General features: G+C 39.9%; 1 protein-coding gene across 2 annotated transcripts; it reads right to left on the bottom strand.

Annotated features, from left to right (window-relative positions):
* Nucleotides 1-424: 424 nt before the first annotated feature.
* KCNG3 (potassium voltage-gated channel modifier subfamily G member 3) lies at nt 425-15,187 on the bottom strand. 2 transcript variants are annotated; one of them, XM_064648354.1, is made up of 2 exons: nt 14,565-15,187; nt 425-5,960 (listed from the first exon to the last, which is right to left on the bottom strand). In XM_064648354.1, exons 1-2 carry the CDS (start codon nt 15,185-15,187, stop codon nt 5,315-5,317), a joined length of 1,269 nt encoding a protein of 422 aa, XP_064504424.1. In that variant the 3' UTR covers nt 425-5,314. The 2 variants fall into 2 exon arrangements, with proteins under 2 accessions (XP_064504424.1, XP_064504423.1); XM_064648353.1 differs by having other exon boundaries at nt 14,532-15,187.
* Nucleotides 15,188-15,697: the final 510 nt, after the last annotated feature.

The raw sequence follows: 15,697 nt of genomic DNA on the forward strand, positions 1-15,697 counted from the left end.
TAGGTTTAACTTTATTTTTTGCTTCAGACTAATTTCTGGATCAAATATTCAAATTTTAAATTGATTATAACTCCTAGGTTCTAAATGGCAGACTTCTCAGTAGTAAACAATTGTTAAAGGAAAGAGTTCTTTCTGAGATACAGTACCAATACAAATAGCCACGGAATTCACTTGTTGAAAAGAACACATTTTATAAACATTTGTGTTTTGACCACTAGTCCGTGAAATACAGCAACAAGGCCAGCAAATTTTATTATGTGATTTTATCTATGTAATTCTGTATTCACATAAAACCCCCCACATTTATTCCCTCTTAAAATTACGGCATATATTTTTCTTTACAGATAAGCAAACAATATATAAAATTAATGTTCTACAAAAGTATAGACATTTGCGTTTGTAAAGAATAAAGGACTCTAAAATGTATAGTTGCAAGCATTCATATTTTATTGACCATAATTCATACTGACCAAAGATTTATATTCTTCTTCTTCTGTGGCTCTTGAAATTTGTTGTCAATCAGATTGTCAGTCTTGATTGCTCACTGTGGAGCCTTCTTGATGCTTAACCTATCCTGTCATCTGCAAAAGATACTCCCTAATTTGTGTTGAACTTCACAGGCCATAAATCATATTAGTTTTTTACCATGAAAACAGTTTTTTGTTGTTTCTTCCATGTGTGCTGGGGCAACTCTTCAGCTAGTATAAACTGTTACAGCTCTAGCAAAGCTGGAAGATCTTTCTTACTAAGTCTCATATTTTAAACAGGGATCTGTTTTATGTAGCAAGTTTAACTCACATCACATATCCTGACCTGGATGTTTTCTTTTACAAACAAGTAACAGAAAATGAGAGCCAGCTTCCTTTTTTAAAACCATAGTAATTTTTTTTAATAAAATGGTATCTGTTTTGCTATGCACAGCTTATTTAATTTTCCAGCAAATTTTTCCTTAGAAGCTCATTTGAAATAATAATTTAAAAAAAATTAAGGTACTTCAAATGATCCAGCTTTAATCATCAGTGTGATCCTGAACCTCTTAGGTGAGATAAAATTCAGAGCACAGCAGACCTTGCTCGTTATGCTGGTTCCCAGGAAACTGGCTGGTTTGACTGCTGAATTTAGCTGGCTGGTGTGTGCATATGACCACTTCTTGGCATACATTCAGATCTGGTAGAATTTTTGTAGTTGTTACCCAAAGGGGAATAAACAAGTGTTTTAAACCCACAAGGACTTTAGTTTTATTTTGGAATCAGAATAACAATTCCTTTATGGGCAGAAATTACATACATGATATGAAAACTGAGTGCCTTTTTCTTTAAATACATGGGCATCAAGACACAAATCTTACATTAACAGGATTTTTATCTTTCTCAAACTTTCTGCTATGCACAGCAATATAAGCCATTGTACAGTAAGAATGAATATCATATTTTTAAATGGCTGATCCTTATGTTGATAAGACTATTTCAAATCATCAGTCAACCAAACTAATTTTTTTTGTGGTACTCATCAAGACAATACAGTTTCCAAGTCTTACATCAAGGGAAATTATAATTGTCCATTCTTTGTGATATCTGGCATGATGTTTCATGTAGAACTATAGAAGGAAAATATCCTAGACAGCTTTCTATTCCAGTGATATCATTAATGATCAAATGCTTTTAAGTGACATGCAGTACCTTGAATGATTACAGCCAATATACAGTTCCAAATAAATCAGTCCTAAGGTTTGAACATATAACATATAACATATGATTAACCTTTACTGTCATCAAACCATGCAATGGCAGTTCAAAACTCACTGATATTGGTTTTCATTTTAGATAAACCAAAATGCTAGATCACAATTGTATAAGCTGTCTTTCTGTCTTTGTTTGTCCCCAGTTTTATACTATTTGTATTTCCTCTAATTTGTTCCAACTGGGAATGTTTCTGATAGAGAGAGGTACTGCCCATGAAGTCTTTTATTGTATAGGTCAAACTGGCAATGATTAAAGATGAACCAGCTTGTCTTCCCTTGGCTTTCAAATTACAGACTTCAAAATAGTGCTGCACCCCACGTCTGTGTAAAATACAGTCTCAAGTAAAATTTTAGTAAAACAGTTTCAGCTGTTTACGCTTATTTTTGACTACACATATAATTAATTTTTTGTAAAGTTTCACTAAAAAACCTGGCTCATTGAAAATAAGACAACATATTACTAGAGGTCAGGAACTTTATTTAGCCTACAATTCTGTTTTAAGGCTACCATTGAGATTACTTTATTTCAACTTGCTTTGTAAGGAAACTAAAGTCTGATAACCTGATAAGTCACTGATAACCACACAATAATAAAAGCAGAGAGGAAAAAAAAGAACCCAATGAAAAGCTCCAACCCCGTATCTCTCCCTAGTGGGCTTATATAGAGAAGTTTCAAAATATTTTATTATAACTCAAATTAAAAAATACATTAGGTCATTCTGTTCACATTTTACCATATAAAAATTGAACATAAACTGTTAAAAAAACACAGTATGACTTAAGATAATCTCCACAGACCCGTTCCTTTACACAACTATTTTCATTGGATTACCTTTTTACTCTGGGAAAGGATTCTTTAGCTGAAAGCACTTTATAAAGGATTGAACATTTTGTTTGTATACTGTGTATAGTCCAGATAATTGAAAACTTCCTGTCCTTAATAGCTCATAAAAAATGATTCATGGTGCAAATTGGTATTCACAAGTTATTATGTGCATTAATTTATATATTTTTCCTTTGTACAGGCATCTAAAGATTAGATTTATAGGTAGTGCTGAAATGCATTTTTTTTGGCTTGAAGTCAAGATTGCAATATACTTCATTTCACATTCTGTATGGATTTCAAACTATTGCCATCATGATGATGGTTTGGGCGTTTTGTGGAGGAGGGTTTTTTGAGCGACCTTAAAACACTCATTTCACGACAGAGTATTGGTTTGGCTAAGTACAATACATGGACAGAAGACAAAGCAGGTTTTAAGGAGTTTTATGAAAAACAGTATTTTTCCCAAGCATTAAAAACAGCATATGAAAATCTGTAGGGCTAAGTTCTTACATGGGATTTTTAACCTATTTTAATGGAAAAAAATTGGAGCAGAATAGAAAAAAAATTAGCAATTTTCTCCTTGAAAATGGTTTTGATACTGTCAAAATAACTTTTCATTAGAAGATGAAAATGTCATTTTCTTCAACAGCTGTGTTTGGATTAAAGTCTGAAATTTCAATTTTGTCAAGGAGGAAATTTTTTCGAGCAGAAAAAAAAAATTTCAACTGACTGTAATATATAATATATGCAGGATATATATAGGTACACATGCAGGAATACAGAGCCAGCATCTCTGCTGGTGTAGAACATCTAAGTGTCTCTGAAGTCACAACTTGCCTAACTAACATCAGCTGTGAATCTCACCTAAGAAAGAAATTTTTGCTGATCTCATATTCACCTCTCTGTGGAATGCTGTTTTCTGAGCAACATGATTCTGACATAAAAGGCATAAATAGAGTAGTATAGGGAACTACAGAGCTAATCTTCTGAACACCAGAACACACGAGTGTCAAGGAACAGAAGTATGGCTGTAATGGTTCTTAATAATGCAGTCTTGAAGGGAAAGTCAAACTTGTCTTTAGGAAGGCTACTGAAGTTCTCTTCAGGTCTTCAGAAAAATTGTGTTTGCAATGTAATTCTTTAAGACTACTTAAGACTAAGACCACTTAAAATGATAATGAATTTTTCAGGTCTCAGGGTAGAGCCTGCATTGTACTGGTTATTGACCAATGTGGCAGGTCTGTTTGCATGAGCAATTACAGAGATGTGTTCTCTAGGTGGTACTCATTTTACTTCTAAAGCTTCTAACAATTACGTATATAAAAGATGCCTCTACAGCACATAACGGTAAATGCGGTATTTTCAGGCAAGCGCACTGAATTCACCTATGCTGATGACTCTGAACTTCCATGTTAGTATGAAAGCTCCCTGTTGATGCTTATTGGTACCCAAATTTGTAAAGCTGTACCTTAATGTGTGTTAGTATCTAACTGCACATTTCTATGTAGTAGCCTTTCAGAATTATACTGAATGATGCTATTAAGCAGTACTACACAAGAAATGTAGTAAATAATATGTTAGAACCGTACTTGATTCATTTTCATTTTCTAGTTACGTTGGAGAATACACCATCTTGCCAAATGCAACTCACATGTCTGTATTTTACTTTCTTTGGTACGCTCTGGGCTTTTTACAGTTGTTTTTAAAACTTCCATTAACGTGTATCCTTCAGTAAGGATTACAGAATTTAAAGATGATGACTGTCATCTGACAGGGAGCAGCTACTCTTGTTTTCCAGTGCTTGCTCAAGTGATGGAATCTTAGCATTTGTCTTGGGGAACTCTCATTATGATATCTATGTTTAATTAAATGGGGTGAGGGGAAAGGGGAGGAAAATCTATGCTTATGAGTATGTAATTTCATGTGGATGGAGTTGAACGAGCTCCCCCACTAAGCTACCAGCAAATATATGTATCAATCCCTGATTTCTTATGCTGATCTTTGTAAAGTACAGCACTTGCTTCTACTTGCAGTTTGGTTCCAGAGAAGAAATTAATTGTGACTAAGGAAGTCCTTACTACAACATTTGGAGGTGCATTTCTTGCATTTCTTTGTGAATTATCAAATTCAGAGCAATGGGTTTACAGAAGATTTGTGTGCTTCATCAGAGATCAGAATCAGGCCTCGAGGTTTTTCGTCCTACAGACCTATATTCGTCATCTTTCCTGAGTTACAGAACCAGCTCTACTTTGTTGCAAAGCTCAAAAGTAGCAGTGATTCTCCAATATATAGTTTGGTTATCTGAGTAAAAGTGGAGATGCTTCAGGCAAGAAGTTATCAATGCCTCTATGGAGGCATTTCAATATTTAAATATTGAAATCCTTGAAAAACTTCTGCTACACATCACTTAGAATTGTTTAGGATATAATTACAGGAATGACAGATCTCAGCGTTAAGCCCATTTTTTGTTCTGCTTTTGTGTGGGAAGGCAAACTGGTCTGGTTGAGGACTTCTGAATCCTCTTTGTTAATTTTGTTCTCTCAAATTTGAAACATCACTCCCTCTCCTTGCAAGGTGCCCAAGGCAAATGGCCATCCTTCCTGTCTGAATGGTGACGGGCTTTCTCCAGGCTGGCGAGAATGTTGTTCCACAGGACCATCCAGTCAAGGAGGACACGCGAAGGGACCTTCCACCATTCTCTTCTAAGACAAAGCTTAGCAAGTAACTACAACAGAATGCAAGTTTGGTCAATTTAAGAATTCAGCAGAGAGGCTTCTACTGTACCTAGCGGATCGGAACTTGAGCTCATGGTAACACTGCACAAAGCTGTGATAAATGAAAGTGATTGGCAAGGCTAATAAAACGATGCCACTAACCACACAAATCCCTCCAAGTATTCTTCCTGGCACAGTGATGGGACACATGTCACCATAACCAACTGTGGTCATTGAGATGATCACCCACCAACAAGCAGCAGGAATGCTGGCATAATCCTTATTCTTTGTTCCCAAGTCCAGCCCATTTTCAAGAAGCTGGGAAAGTGCACTGAAAATTGCCATAGCAACACAGATAAAGACAAGTAGCATCACCATCTCTCTGTAACAACGCTTCAGAGTCAGACCAAGTGTTTGAAGGCCAATGAAATGACGGGCCAGTTTAATCACCCAAAAAATCCTCATCATTCTTAAGACCCTCAGAGTGACTCCAGCCCTCTGAAGCTGGGAATTTTCCCCTGTGAAAACTGTCATTAGAACAGAGATGTAGTAAGGAGTAATTGCCAGCAAATCAATGATGTTGAGAGGTCTTCTGACAAACTCACACTTGTTTTTGGAGACGATGAACCTCACAATGCATTCTGCAGTGAACCAGCCTATGCAGATAGCTTCAATTATCCTGTCAAAAGAAACAAAGTACAGTATTTATGCTCTGTGCAAAAGCTTCAGTGGATGTTTGGTTGGTTCACAGGTATTACCAAATTGACACTTAGACTTTCACAGACAACAAACAGAAAGCAGGATAAGCTATTCTTATCCTGCGCATGTGGCACTGGATTTCATCAATTAACCTGAGGATCTAGTGAGAGTTTAAACTCATAATTGCTGAGAACTCACTCACTGATTGTTTTCTTTGAATTACAGACTGCTACTAGTCACAGTACGTGGCAAACATGCCAGAAACTAGAACCCTACAGGAAATGGTAGGCCACCAGTGCCAATGTGTAACAATATCTAAAACATCTGCGGTTTGGGTTTCTTTTGTTCATTGAGTTTGGGGGGATTTTGTTCATTTTTGTTTGTTTGTTTAAATCTGTGAGGTCTGATCCATGTGGGAATGCCAAGGGCTGTAGGTCAGTGAACTGACAGGTTATGAACAGGTTATAGAACCAGACTGCTAAACTAAAATGGAAGTGCAACTGGAGTAGGCAGAAATCAGTTTTTGCATTGGATAATTCATGCAAATTAGTTCTTCAGGAATCAACCTAAACCAGTCTATCTGATCTGCATCCCAAATGGGCCGTAAGAATTATATTCAGAACTTTATAGGTATTGCTACTAAATATAGATGGTATTTCATTTTTCATCATTGGGTACACAAAGTACTAAGCTTGTGTCCTCCCATTTACCACAATGCTCTGCATTATTGATTTATTTTCTTTTGCTTTAAATGTAATTCCACCTAAACTACATTGCAAAAAAAAAATCAAGGTAACCAAATGTTAAGGTAATAGGCAAGATCATCTTCTTGCCAAATACAGAAGAAACCCTGGAAGGGGATTTCAGTATGTTCTTAAATATTTTAAGTCCCAGTGCATTGAATGAGACTTGAGAATATCTCAGCTTGAAACCAGTGTAAGGTAGAAACAGAAGATAAAAATGTTGCTCAAAGATTATTTAGTAACTGTTGTGCATGTAGTTGCAGATCTTAAGATTTCAGACTGTGCTCACTTTTTTACTCCATGAGGGAATGGAAGCTAATATTTCCCTAATTCCTCTGTTTATCTTTTTCATCAACATTTTAAGCAAAGAAAAAGCCCATCACTGATGTCTTCTCATACCAACAGGTCTGAGACCAAACTGGTGTGAGATTGGAGATTTGAAAATACCACTAGAAAATACAGTTGGACCTTTTTTGCTACTGCAAGGACCTGAACAAGGTAGTGTCTGTAGAAACGTAATGATTTCCAAGTGATGCTGTCATTTCAAAGCTAAACTTCTGCTTCCCTAATACATCTGCATATTTTTTTATCAATTCTGAAATCTATTGTTATTATTAAGAGAATGGCCTGTTAGAAAGGCAATATTCTCTCCTAACTGATATAATTATAGACTCTATAAGCTTTTTCATAAAAGTTTCATACAGTAATTTTTTATTAATTTAATTTTGTTCATTCATTCTCCTTAGTTTTAAGCTAAAATTGGAAGAAAAAGTAACAGTCATGCAAAACGTAACCTTGATGCAAAATCATAAGGTAAACTGTAATTCTAGCCGCAACAAATTTAAATGGATATAAATTAATTACTTATAGAAATATTTATTCACATAAATTCAGATCTTGTTTTTATTTTTTCATGAATAACAAAGTTCTGTAAGCAAGTGGTCGTTCTTCATAAAGGGCTTATAAAACATTAGTTCATGTTAGCACCTTTTGCTGGAAAGATCTCTCAATTTCAAAACCAGTTTGCTCTCAAGAATTAGGTGTTCTCTTAAAAATTAAGCTTTTGAAAGCTTCCTTTATGTTGAAAACAAATAAAGGAAAAAAGGTTAATGGGTAAGTTCACTTAAATCCTTTTTACATATGATAAGGAAATATGTAAGCCTTTCCCCAGTAAAATAAAACAGCGAGATCATGGTAATGGACACAGTGATGAAGTCTGAATGTACTTATATGTTGGCTGGTTGAGATCTCGTGTAATGATTAAAAGAAAATTGTATCTTGATAGAAAGTTGCAGCCAGGAATATTCAACAATTCCAACAGACTATTTCATTACATTTTATGAGATTTCTCTGGTAGTGCTGCCTGTATCCTATGACATGAAGCATTTAAATGAAAAAGAAATTTGTAATTACACAATTTAAAGCTTTTTCACTTGGTATTTCCTACTGATGCCCTGATAATGTTGCAATTGTGACTCCTCCATTTTTGTCACATGTTAGACACATCTCTGGGTTGAGCTTTAAGGAACTTAGGTTCTGATTGTTGTGACACAATAGAAATTTTCTTTATAAATCGGCCTTGATTCAGTGGTTCAATGTAACTTTGGGAAATAGTTGTACAAGTAAAAATCCATTAAATATTATCAATCCACTGTTTTACTGTGGCAGTTCCTAGCACAAGAAATACTGTAAATCAGTAATACTTCCATAGGAAGGACTGAAGAAGCATTTATTGTAGAACAGATTTGAAGAGAGGTAAGGAATGCCATTGATGCAAAAATGACAAGGAAAGATCAAGACAGTGGGAGATACGTTAATGCCACTGTTACAGCTTGCACTGCCATTTCTGCATTTTGCATCCATCCCTCCTTCTCCAGGCTAGGAAGAAGATAATGAAGAAGGGTGTCCCCTTTTTTTTTTTTTTTTTTTTTTCTTTCCTCTAGTTACTTTTTAGCCATCAGTGAAACAGTTTTCACTTTTGTCACTCCTTTTTGCCTGTGTAGATGGATTTTGGTAGTACTGGTGAATCACATAAAAGTGCATGCTTTGGTGACAACCAAAGAAACCTCTAGCATGTTGAGAAATCTGGATGCTACATACTATGTTTCCACTTTTAGAGCAAGTCCCCCTCTCATTGCAGTGACTTTTATAGCTAACCTTATTAGTGGGTAAATAACATCTAATAAGGAAAGCAAATTTAACAGTTACCCCTCAAGAGAACTTAACTGAGTGTAAAGTTAAAGCCAAGAAACAGGCATGTACTCAGAAAACTAAAGCACCTGTATTCTTTGTAATCAATCTTAAAATATTTTCTGCATATTCACAGGGCAGACTGCTTTTATTGCCTATGCTTAAAATAATGCTGTATTAAAATCTATAACTATTTAATTAAATAGTGGCTTTATTTTGTAAAAGGTAGTACCTATAAACTTCCATCACAGTTTTTGGTTGGGTTTTTTTCCCCATCAGTTCAGTTTTAATATAGCTGGTATTCAAAATGGAGAGGGGGAATTAAAAACAAACTCATTAAGTGTTTCCTTGAAGATCCCCCCCCAAGAAATTTATAAGTAATCAGAGAAAATACTAAGACATAGTTTTTATTCAGTTACAGGCTATTTCTGCTCAAACTTACTGTTCACTGTCCAAGACCTAAGCACATCAGAAGGTATTTCTCCTGAAATTTTAAGCCACTTGGTACCTAATAGTCTTTCAAGATTACTCTGTTGCATATAACTTTCTCTCAGAATAAGCTATTTTATGTACAGAGAGTTAAGCCACTTCAGAAATAATTTTTTTCAATCACTAACAAGACTAGTTTGCTAGTAGTAAAAAAAAAATCATATTGTGACTATCTTAGAATGTTTTGACTTAGCAATATTCTTTGCCCAAGCATGCCAATTTGTGTACTTTGAATATCCCCTGGTGAGTTGGTTGAAATAGAGCCAAAATACTCCTTAGTGGCACTATTATCTATTAAGTTTGTAAATAAAACATACACACCAACAGGACACATGAGGAAAACAGATGATACGATTAAAGACAGTATATGACAGGATTAAAGATTAAAGTCTGTCAGCACTGATTTTTTAAATTGTTGCTGAAGCCTATTTCCATGTAGAGCACATTAAACCTGAAAAACATCCAAGCAGTAGCCAGAATGATCAAATTCCTGCTCAGGAAGACTCCTAGGTAATTTCAGCAAATGTTTGGGGTTTTTTAATCCTTTTTAAGTCAACAGGGTTTCCTTTTCACTACAAGCTATGGAGTAGAGGCCACAGAACAGTAGTTTCCCTGCATTAAAAACCTTGCCGGGTTTTTTCTGTTCTGTCTCTGCTTTGGTAGCAATAATATGTCTTGATGCATTAAACTCTGCTGCCTTATGTGGGAGGCTGTAATGACCCAGCACTCCCCGGGAAGGGGCAAATGCCTTTCACAGCTCGAAGGGGATACCGGGATACAAAGATCTCAAGCCCTGGGATCCTCAACATCTTTTCCATATATGTTGAACATAACTGACACCTAGACCTGGTGAGTTTAAGATTCTCCTATTGCCAGACAGTGATATACATCTGTTCATTGTGTTAACTCTTCTTGAAAAAGCTTGTAAATTCAATAGAAGAATCCACGTCTGTGTTTTTAACTTAGGTTGGTAGTTCCATTCTTTATCTTCAGCCCACTGTTTTAACTTAGCAAAAATGTGGTGTTTGAGTTAGATCTTACACAGGAAAGGAGATATTACTGTGTTTTTGAACAGACATTGAACATGAACATTTAGGTGTTCTGAAATTCCACCACCGTAAAGGAATAATGATTTTTGTGTGTCTAAAATTCAAATGTAACTCTTTAGGTGGATATTTTGCAGAGATGAAAAAAAGTCCAATGCCACCTGATGAGAGACACTGTTTGGGGAAGTTACTGTGTTTATCTGCTTTTGCTTAAGAACACAGCAATCATATAGGCTTGGTGGCTCAGTGATTATTTCAGTACAAACTTAATCATGATTATTAAGTGGAAAGGGGGCTAACACGCTACTCGTAGTTAGAAAAAATAGTTTTAAGGCAAGTAGATAGAACTGTGCTGGCAGTAAGTCAAGCAGCTTCAAATGATTTTCTATTACAGGCTTGAAAAGCTCTTCCTAAAAGACTACACTCACAATCAGTGTGTGGACGGGTCCCTGAGCAGAGACTCACAGTATGCATCTGTTGGCACAGTTCAGAGGAGAGCAAAGATGACTTGAAATTGCCAGAAGCAACAGAAGGGGAGACAGGCATTCCTGCTGTCTGCTCCGAAACTCTACAAATCTTATGCAAATCTTTAGCTCTGACAAGTAAAACTTGCCATGGCAGGGAAGGGAGCAAAAATTTTAAAATTAAATAAATTTAATAACTCAGACTGCATCCTGAGAACAGGCCTGGGGAAGGCAATTCCTCTGCAATCAGGGAATTATACTGTCACTGTCTGTAATATCTGTGAAATTCCAAGGTCAGATTCCCCATTCCTCTCTCCTTAAAGCTTACTCATGGAGTTCTCTGTTGCCCTCTAAAGGGTGTTACTCTGAAGGAAGAGAAATAGCCATAGTTTACCCTTTGAGAGCATGGTAACCATGAAAAGGCATAACAACATAATGGTTTCTGAGAAAAGTTTGGTGGACTCAATTCCTCTTCTGCTGGAGAGGTGTTCATACAAGAAAAACAAACACAGCTGGTACTAGCTGGCAGCCACAGTAGCCCTTGCTGCAAACCTCATTAAAGAGGATGATTTTGTAAATGACAGAGTTAGGGACCCTCTCATTTGTGGAGATGATGTCCAGGTAAGCTGGAGACACATCGCTAGTCAGGTGCTTTCACTACAGCTGCCCAAAGCTTTTCTGGGAGTGGTTATCACAGGAATCAGCCACAGAAATTATCCACGTGGCACCTTTCTGAACTGTAACATATTGAGGAAAGGACAGGGAGTTTATGTGAGAATATGAGAGACTGAAACTATCAGAGCTGCTGAATTTTGTGAGGTGGTTCTCACCTCACCTCAGTAGCTTATGCTGAGTTGAATAATTGATTACATCCAAATCTACAGCCTAAGGATTTCTAGATTAGCCTGCTCAATTTTCACTCCTAAAACTTTTCAAAATATGTTTTTTGAACAATGTAAAGTCTTCATACTAGTAATTACAGTGCCATGCAAGTCAAAGCTCACTTGAGTACAGCAGTAATGTCACAATTTCTCTGGGGAAAAAAAATGTAAGTTATTGTATTACTATGTTAGATAAAATTCCTTTATTTTGATGAGGAACATTGGTTAATAAACAAAGGACAGAATTTGGTGTCAAACTTTTAAATGTAGCAGAAACTAGTGGACAGTTTTTTAAAAGCCTTCACACCTAAGATGGACAATATTGCCAATGTATGTGATCCCAGACACTCCTACGTGATTTCTGTGGTCAGGCTTTCAAATAAGCCACTTAGCAACTTACTTAGGAAACTTAACTAATTTTAAATGAAATAACTACAAACAAAAGAAAATATTAAAAAAAAGGGAAATAAAGATGACAACTGGGCATGCTAGGTCCAATCCTCTGGCGTGTGTAAGTAGTTGTAACTAAAAAATGGATCACTCACTTAAAAGCAACTGTAGCTAACACACCTCTTTTTCCAGCTATAACAGGCTTTTTAGTCATGGTGCAGCATATGTAATAAAGAGAGGAGTACTTCCACCTTGGTGGCCAGCTGTGGACAGAGAGGCACACACTTGTGTCTGTTTTCCATATGTTCCCCATGTGATCAGTTCCTGTGCAGTGAGAGCACATCAGTTAAGCCACTTGTGAAATGAAACAGTTTGTATCAGTGTTTATACATGACAGGCTTTTGCAAGAAGATGGTTAGAAACTGTTCAGCTACAACTTTTACAGTTATCTCTATTTTTTCCTGCAAATCATGGAATATTACAGTTGGTACTGAAGAAACTCACCCCACCATTGATAGTGGTCCTTCTGGTTTTAATAGCAAATTTCACTGCCCTGAGAAGTGCTTAGCTATACTGAACCTTTCAAGTACTTAGGACTTTATCCTTCTAACACTTGGTACACAATATGCAATTTTTCAGAAGAGTAATACACATGTTCTTGAAAGGCACCATGAAAGAAAAACAACAGATCCCATGCCATGTCCTTCTGCAAGCTGAACTCTTTCAGTAAGAGAAAAAATCTTGTCAATTCCCACACCATGAAGATGTTAACAAAGACATGATAGATGTGGTTAACGCTATGCTAATGCTGCATCTATTTTCACATGTCTGTTGGGAACATCTTGGCAATTTGCTGCTGCACAAAAAGATCACCAGGAGCATCCACTCTTTGAAACAACCTTGCAAAGCTTAAGTAATGCTTTTTAACTGGAAGAAACTGTAAGAGCAACTTTTGATGTATCTGAATCTAAGCAGGCATCAACGGCTTCTCAATCTGCATCTGCTTGCTTTTTGTTCATACAATTAATTCTTTGGCTCAACTACAATAAGAAATACAGGTGCAGTTTTCCATTAAGCTAATGGAAACTATGAAAATACTTTCCAAGGAATTAATCTGGCTACTAAGATATAATATATCACATTCCAATTAAGTCTATGGTAAAAGATGATGATTTCATAATGACGAGGCTGCAATTTCACTGTAGGGCCCTTTTAGCAGACCAGAAGCTGAAAACTTTTTGTTGAGTATCCTGTCTGTTTTAAAAGGGAGAAGCTAGCAAATACCAGAAATGTTTACTTCTTTCTTTATATGTCACTCTTCTTTATGAGAGAAATTCTACCAGAAATGGTCTCAATTTTGCTCTCTAGGGAACAGGAGAGAGGGAAAGAGAGGGAGCAGGAGAGGGAGAGCGAGTGCAACAAAACTTAAGTCAGCAGAGTTGCATCAATGTAACTCTAATCTGAGGTCACAAGAAGATGAAAAAGGTTTGTTATTACTACTAAGGCTCAGGATAGAGCCTTATACCCCATGCCCTGGTTTCTGCATCTGTTTTGCAATGTTTAGTGTGCTTACATACGTCTTATCTAAAGGAAATGTAAACACTTACATTCATAAACTGGGGTGCTTATTTGATGCATTTGCAAGAGCTCAGTGTGTAGTTTGATCATCTCCTGTGTTCCTCACATATAGAATCCGAGATGGAAAGGTGGGGGGGTAAGGCTGTTCCCCCACACATGATTTTACCAGAGCAGAATCGTAACAAGCACCGGATCTGCTCCATCAGAAGGACCTGTACGAATACATTCAGAGTACTTACAGGATTGTGCTTTTCCCAGAGGAAAAGACAAGGGAATTGCATTCTTTTCGAGTTTTAGTCCCCCCCTTTTTTTTCTCTCTCCCCCCAATCGTAAGGCCTAAAATGATTTTCCGAGTGTCTGAAGTTCTCTGTGTGGGTAAAGAGTCCTGTGGCCTCTTAAAACCCGAAGATCGTGCACGGAGGGAGGCACCCTTACTGAGAATAGGAGCCGTATCCCGATGGCCCCGCTCCGCTGCCAGCCCCGGCCCGCCCGTAGTGCGGCCGTTCTGGGCTCCCCCCTGTCTATGCCCTGCGATCGGGGCCACCGGAGCCCGGCGGAGCCCGGCGGGAGCCGGAGCTGCGGAGCAGCACCGCTCCGCCGACACTCCCACATCCCCCCCAGCAGCTTCCGAGCTCAGGGTCGGGGTTTTTAGGCGCGCAGACGATCTGCGCCGGCGGCAACTACAGCCACGGACGGTCAAGACGAAGGGCAGAACACACTGGACGGGACACACGGGGACCGGACAGCGGGAAAATAAAGGATCCTCCTACCCTGAGGGCTCCCTCACTGACTCTGCTGTGTACCTGCTCTGCTCCTCCATGCTGCGGTTCCCCGGCGCCCGCCACTCGGGCAGGGTGCTGGCGCACAGCACCACCATGGACACGATTACGAAGAGGATGGAGACGGTGGCCAGGACCTGGGCGGCCACGGAGGACGTGGGCTCCTCGAAAGTCCTCCTCATCCTCTCCAGCCACTTCCCGCCCTCGGTTCCCGGCGGCCGCCTCCCCTTGCCCTCGGGGCCGCCACCCGACTCCCCTGGCGGCTCCTCTGCCGCGTAGTAGGTGTACGTCTCGGACATGCGGTCGTCGAGGCGGCGCTGGCAGCAGTAGTCGAGGTGGGAGCCTTCCAGCCCCCAGTAGATCATCTCGTTGTAGAAGGAGAGCTCGCACATGTGCGGCACGAAGCGCAGGTGGCCGTGCCGCACGTACAGCATGATGAAGCCGAAAGCCTCCGAGTGCCGGTCGAAGAAGTACTCGTTCCGCTCCCGGTCGTAGTCGTCGCACACCTCCAGCACGTCCTTCTCCGAGAGGCACCCGTGCAGGCGGCTCACCCGGCGCAGCGGAAAATCCTTTAACACCTCCCGGGAGAAGGAGTACCGGGTGCCCCCGACGTTCAACACCACCGGGGGGCCACGGCCAAAGTTCATGGCTTGGGCGGGACGGAGGAGGGGAAGCGCGGGCAGGGCAGGGCAGGGCGGCGAGGCAGGGGGGCAGCGCGGGAGGCGGCGGCTGCCCCGGCTCCGGCTCTGCGCGTACCGCTGGCGGCTCCCGCTCGGCGACGGGGCGGGCGACAGGCGGGGACGGAGGGAGGGAGGGAGGAACGGCGGGAGAGGCGCTCCAGCGGCCGCGCAGGAGCGGCGCGGGGCGCGGCGGAACGCGCGTCCCCCCGGTGATGCCTCGGCGATGCCGCTCGCAGGTGCCGGTGCGGGCTCAGCGCCGGGGGCTGGCGGGCGGCTCCGCGGGGCCCCGCCGGGGCGGGAGGGCGGCCGCGGGCATGGCGGGACCGGGGAGCCCCGTGCCCGGCGCCGCTGCGCTCCACTCCGCTCCGGCGGTGCCGGCTGGCAGGCGAGCGGGGGGCGGTGCGGCGGGATGGGGACACGCCTCCTCCCCCGCCCGCGCACATGGCGGAGCGGGGCGGGGGCTGTCCGGGGCTCCCA

Source organism: Pseudopipra pipra, chromosome 3 (genome assembly GCF_036250125.1).
Source record: "Pseudopipra pipra isolate bDixPip1 chromosome 3, bDixPip1.hap1, whole genome shotgun sequence".
Taxonomy (NCBI): Eukaryota; Metazoa; Chordata; class Aves; order Passeriformes; family Pipridae; genus Pseudopipra; species Pseudopipra pipra.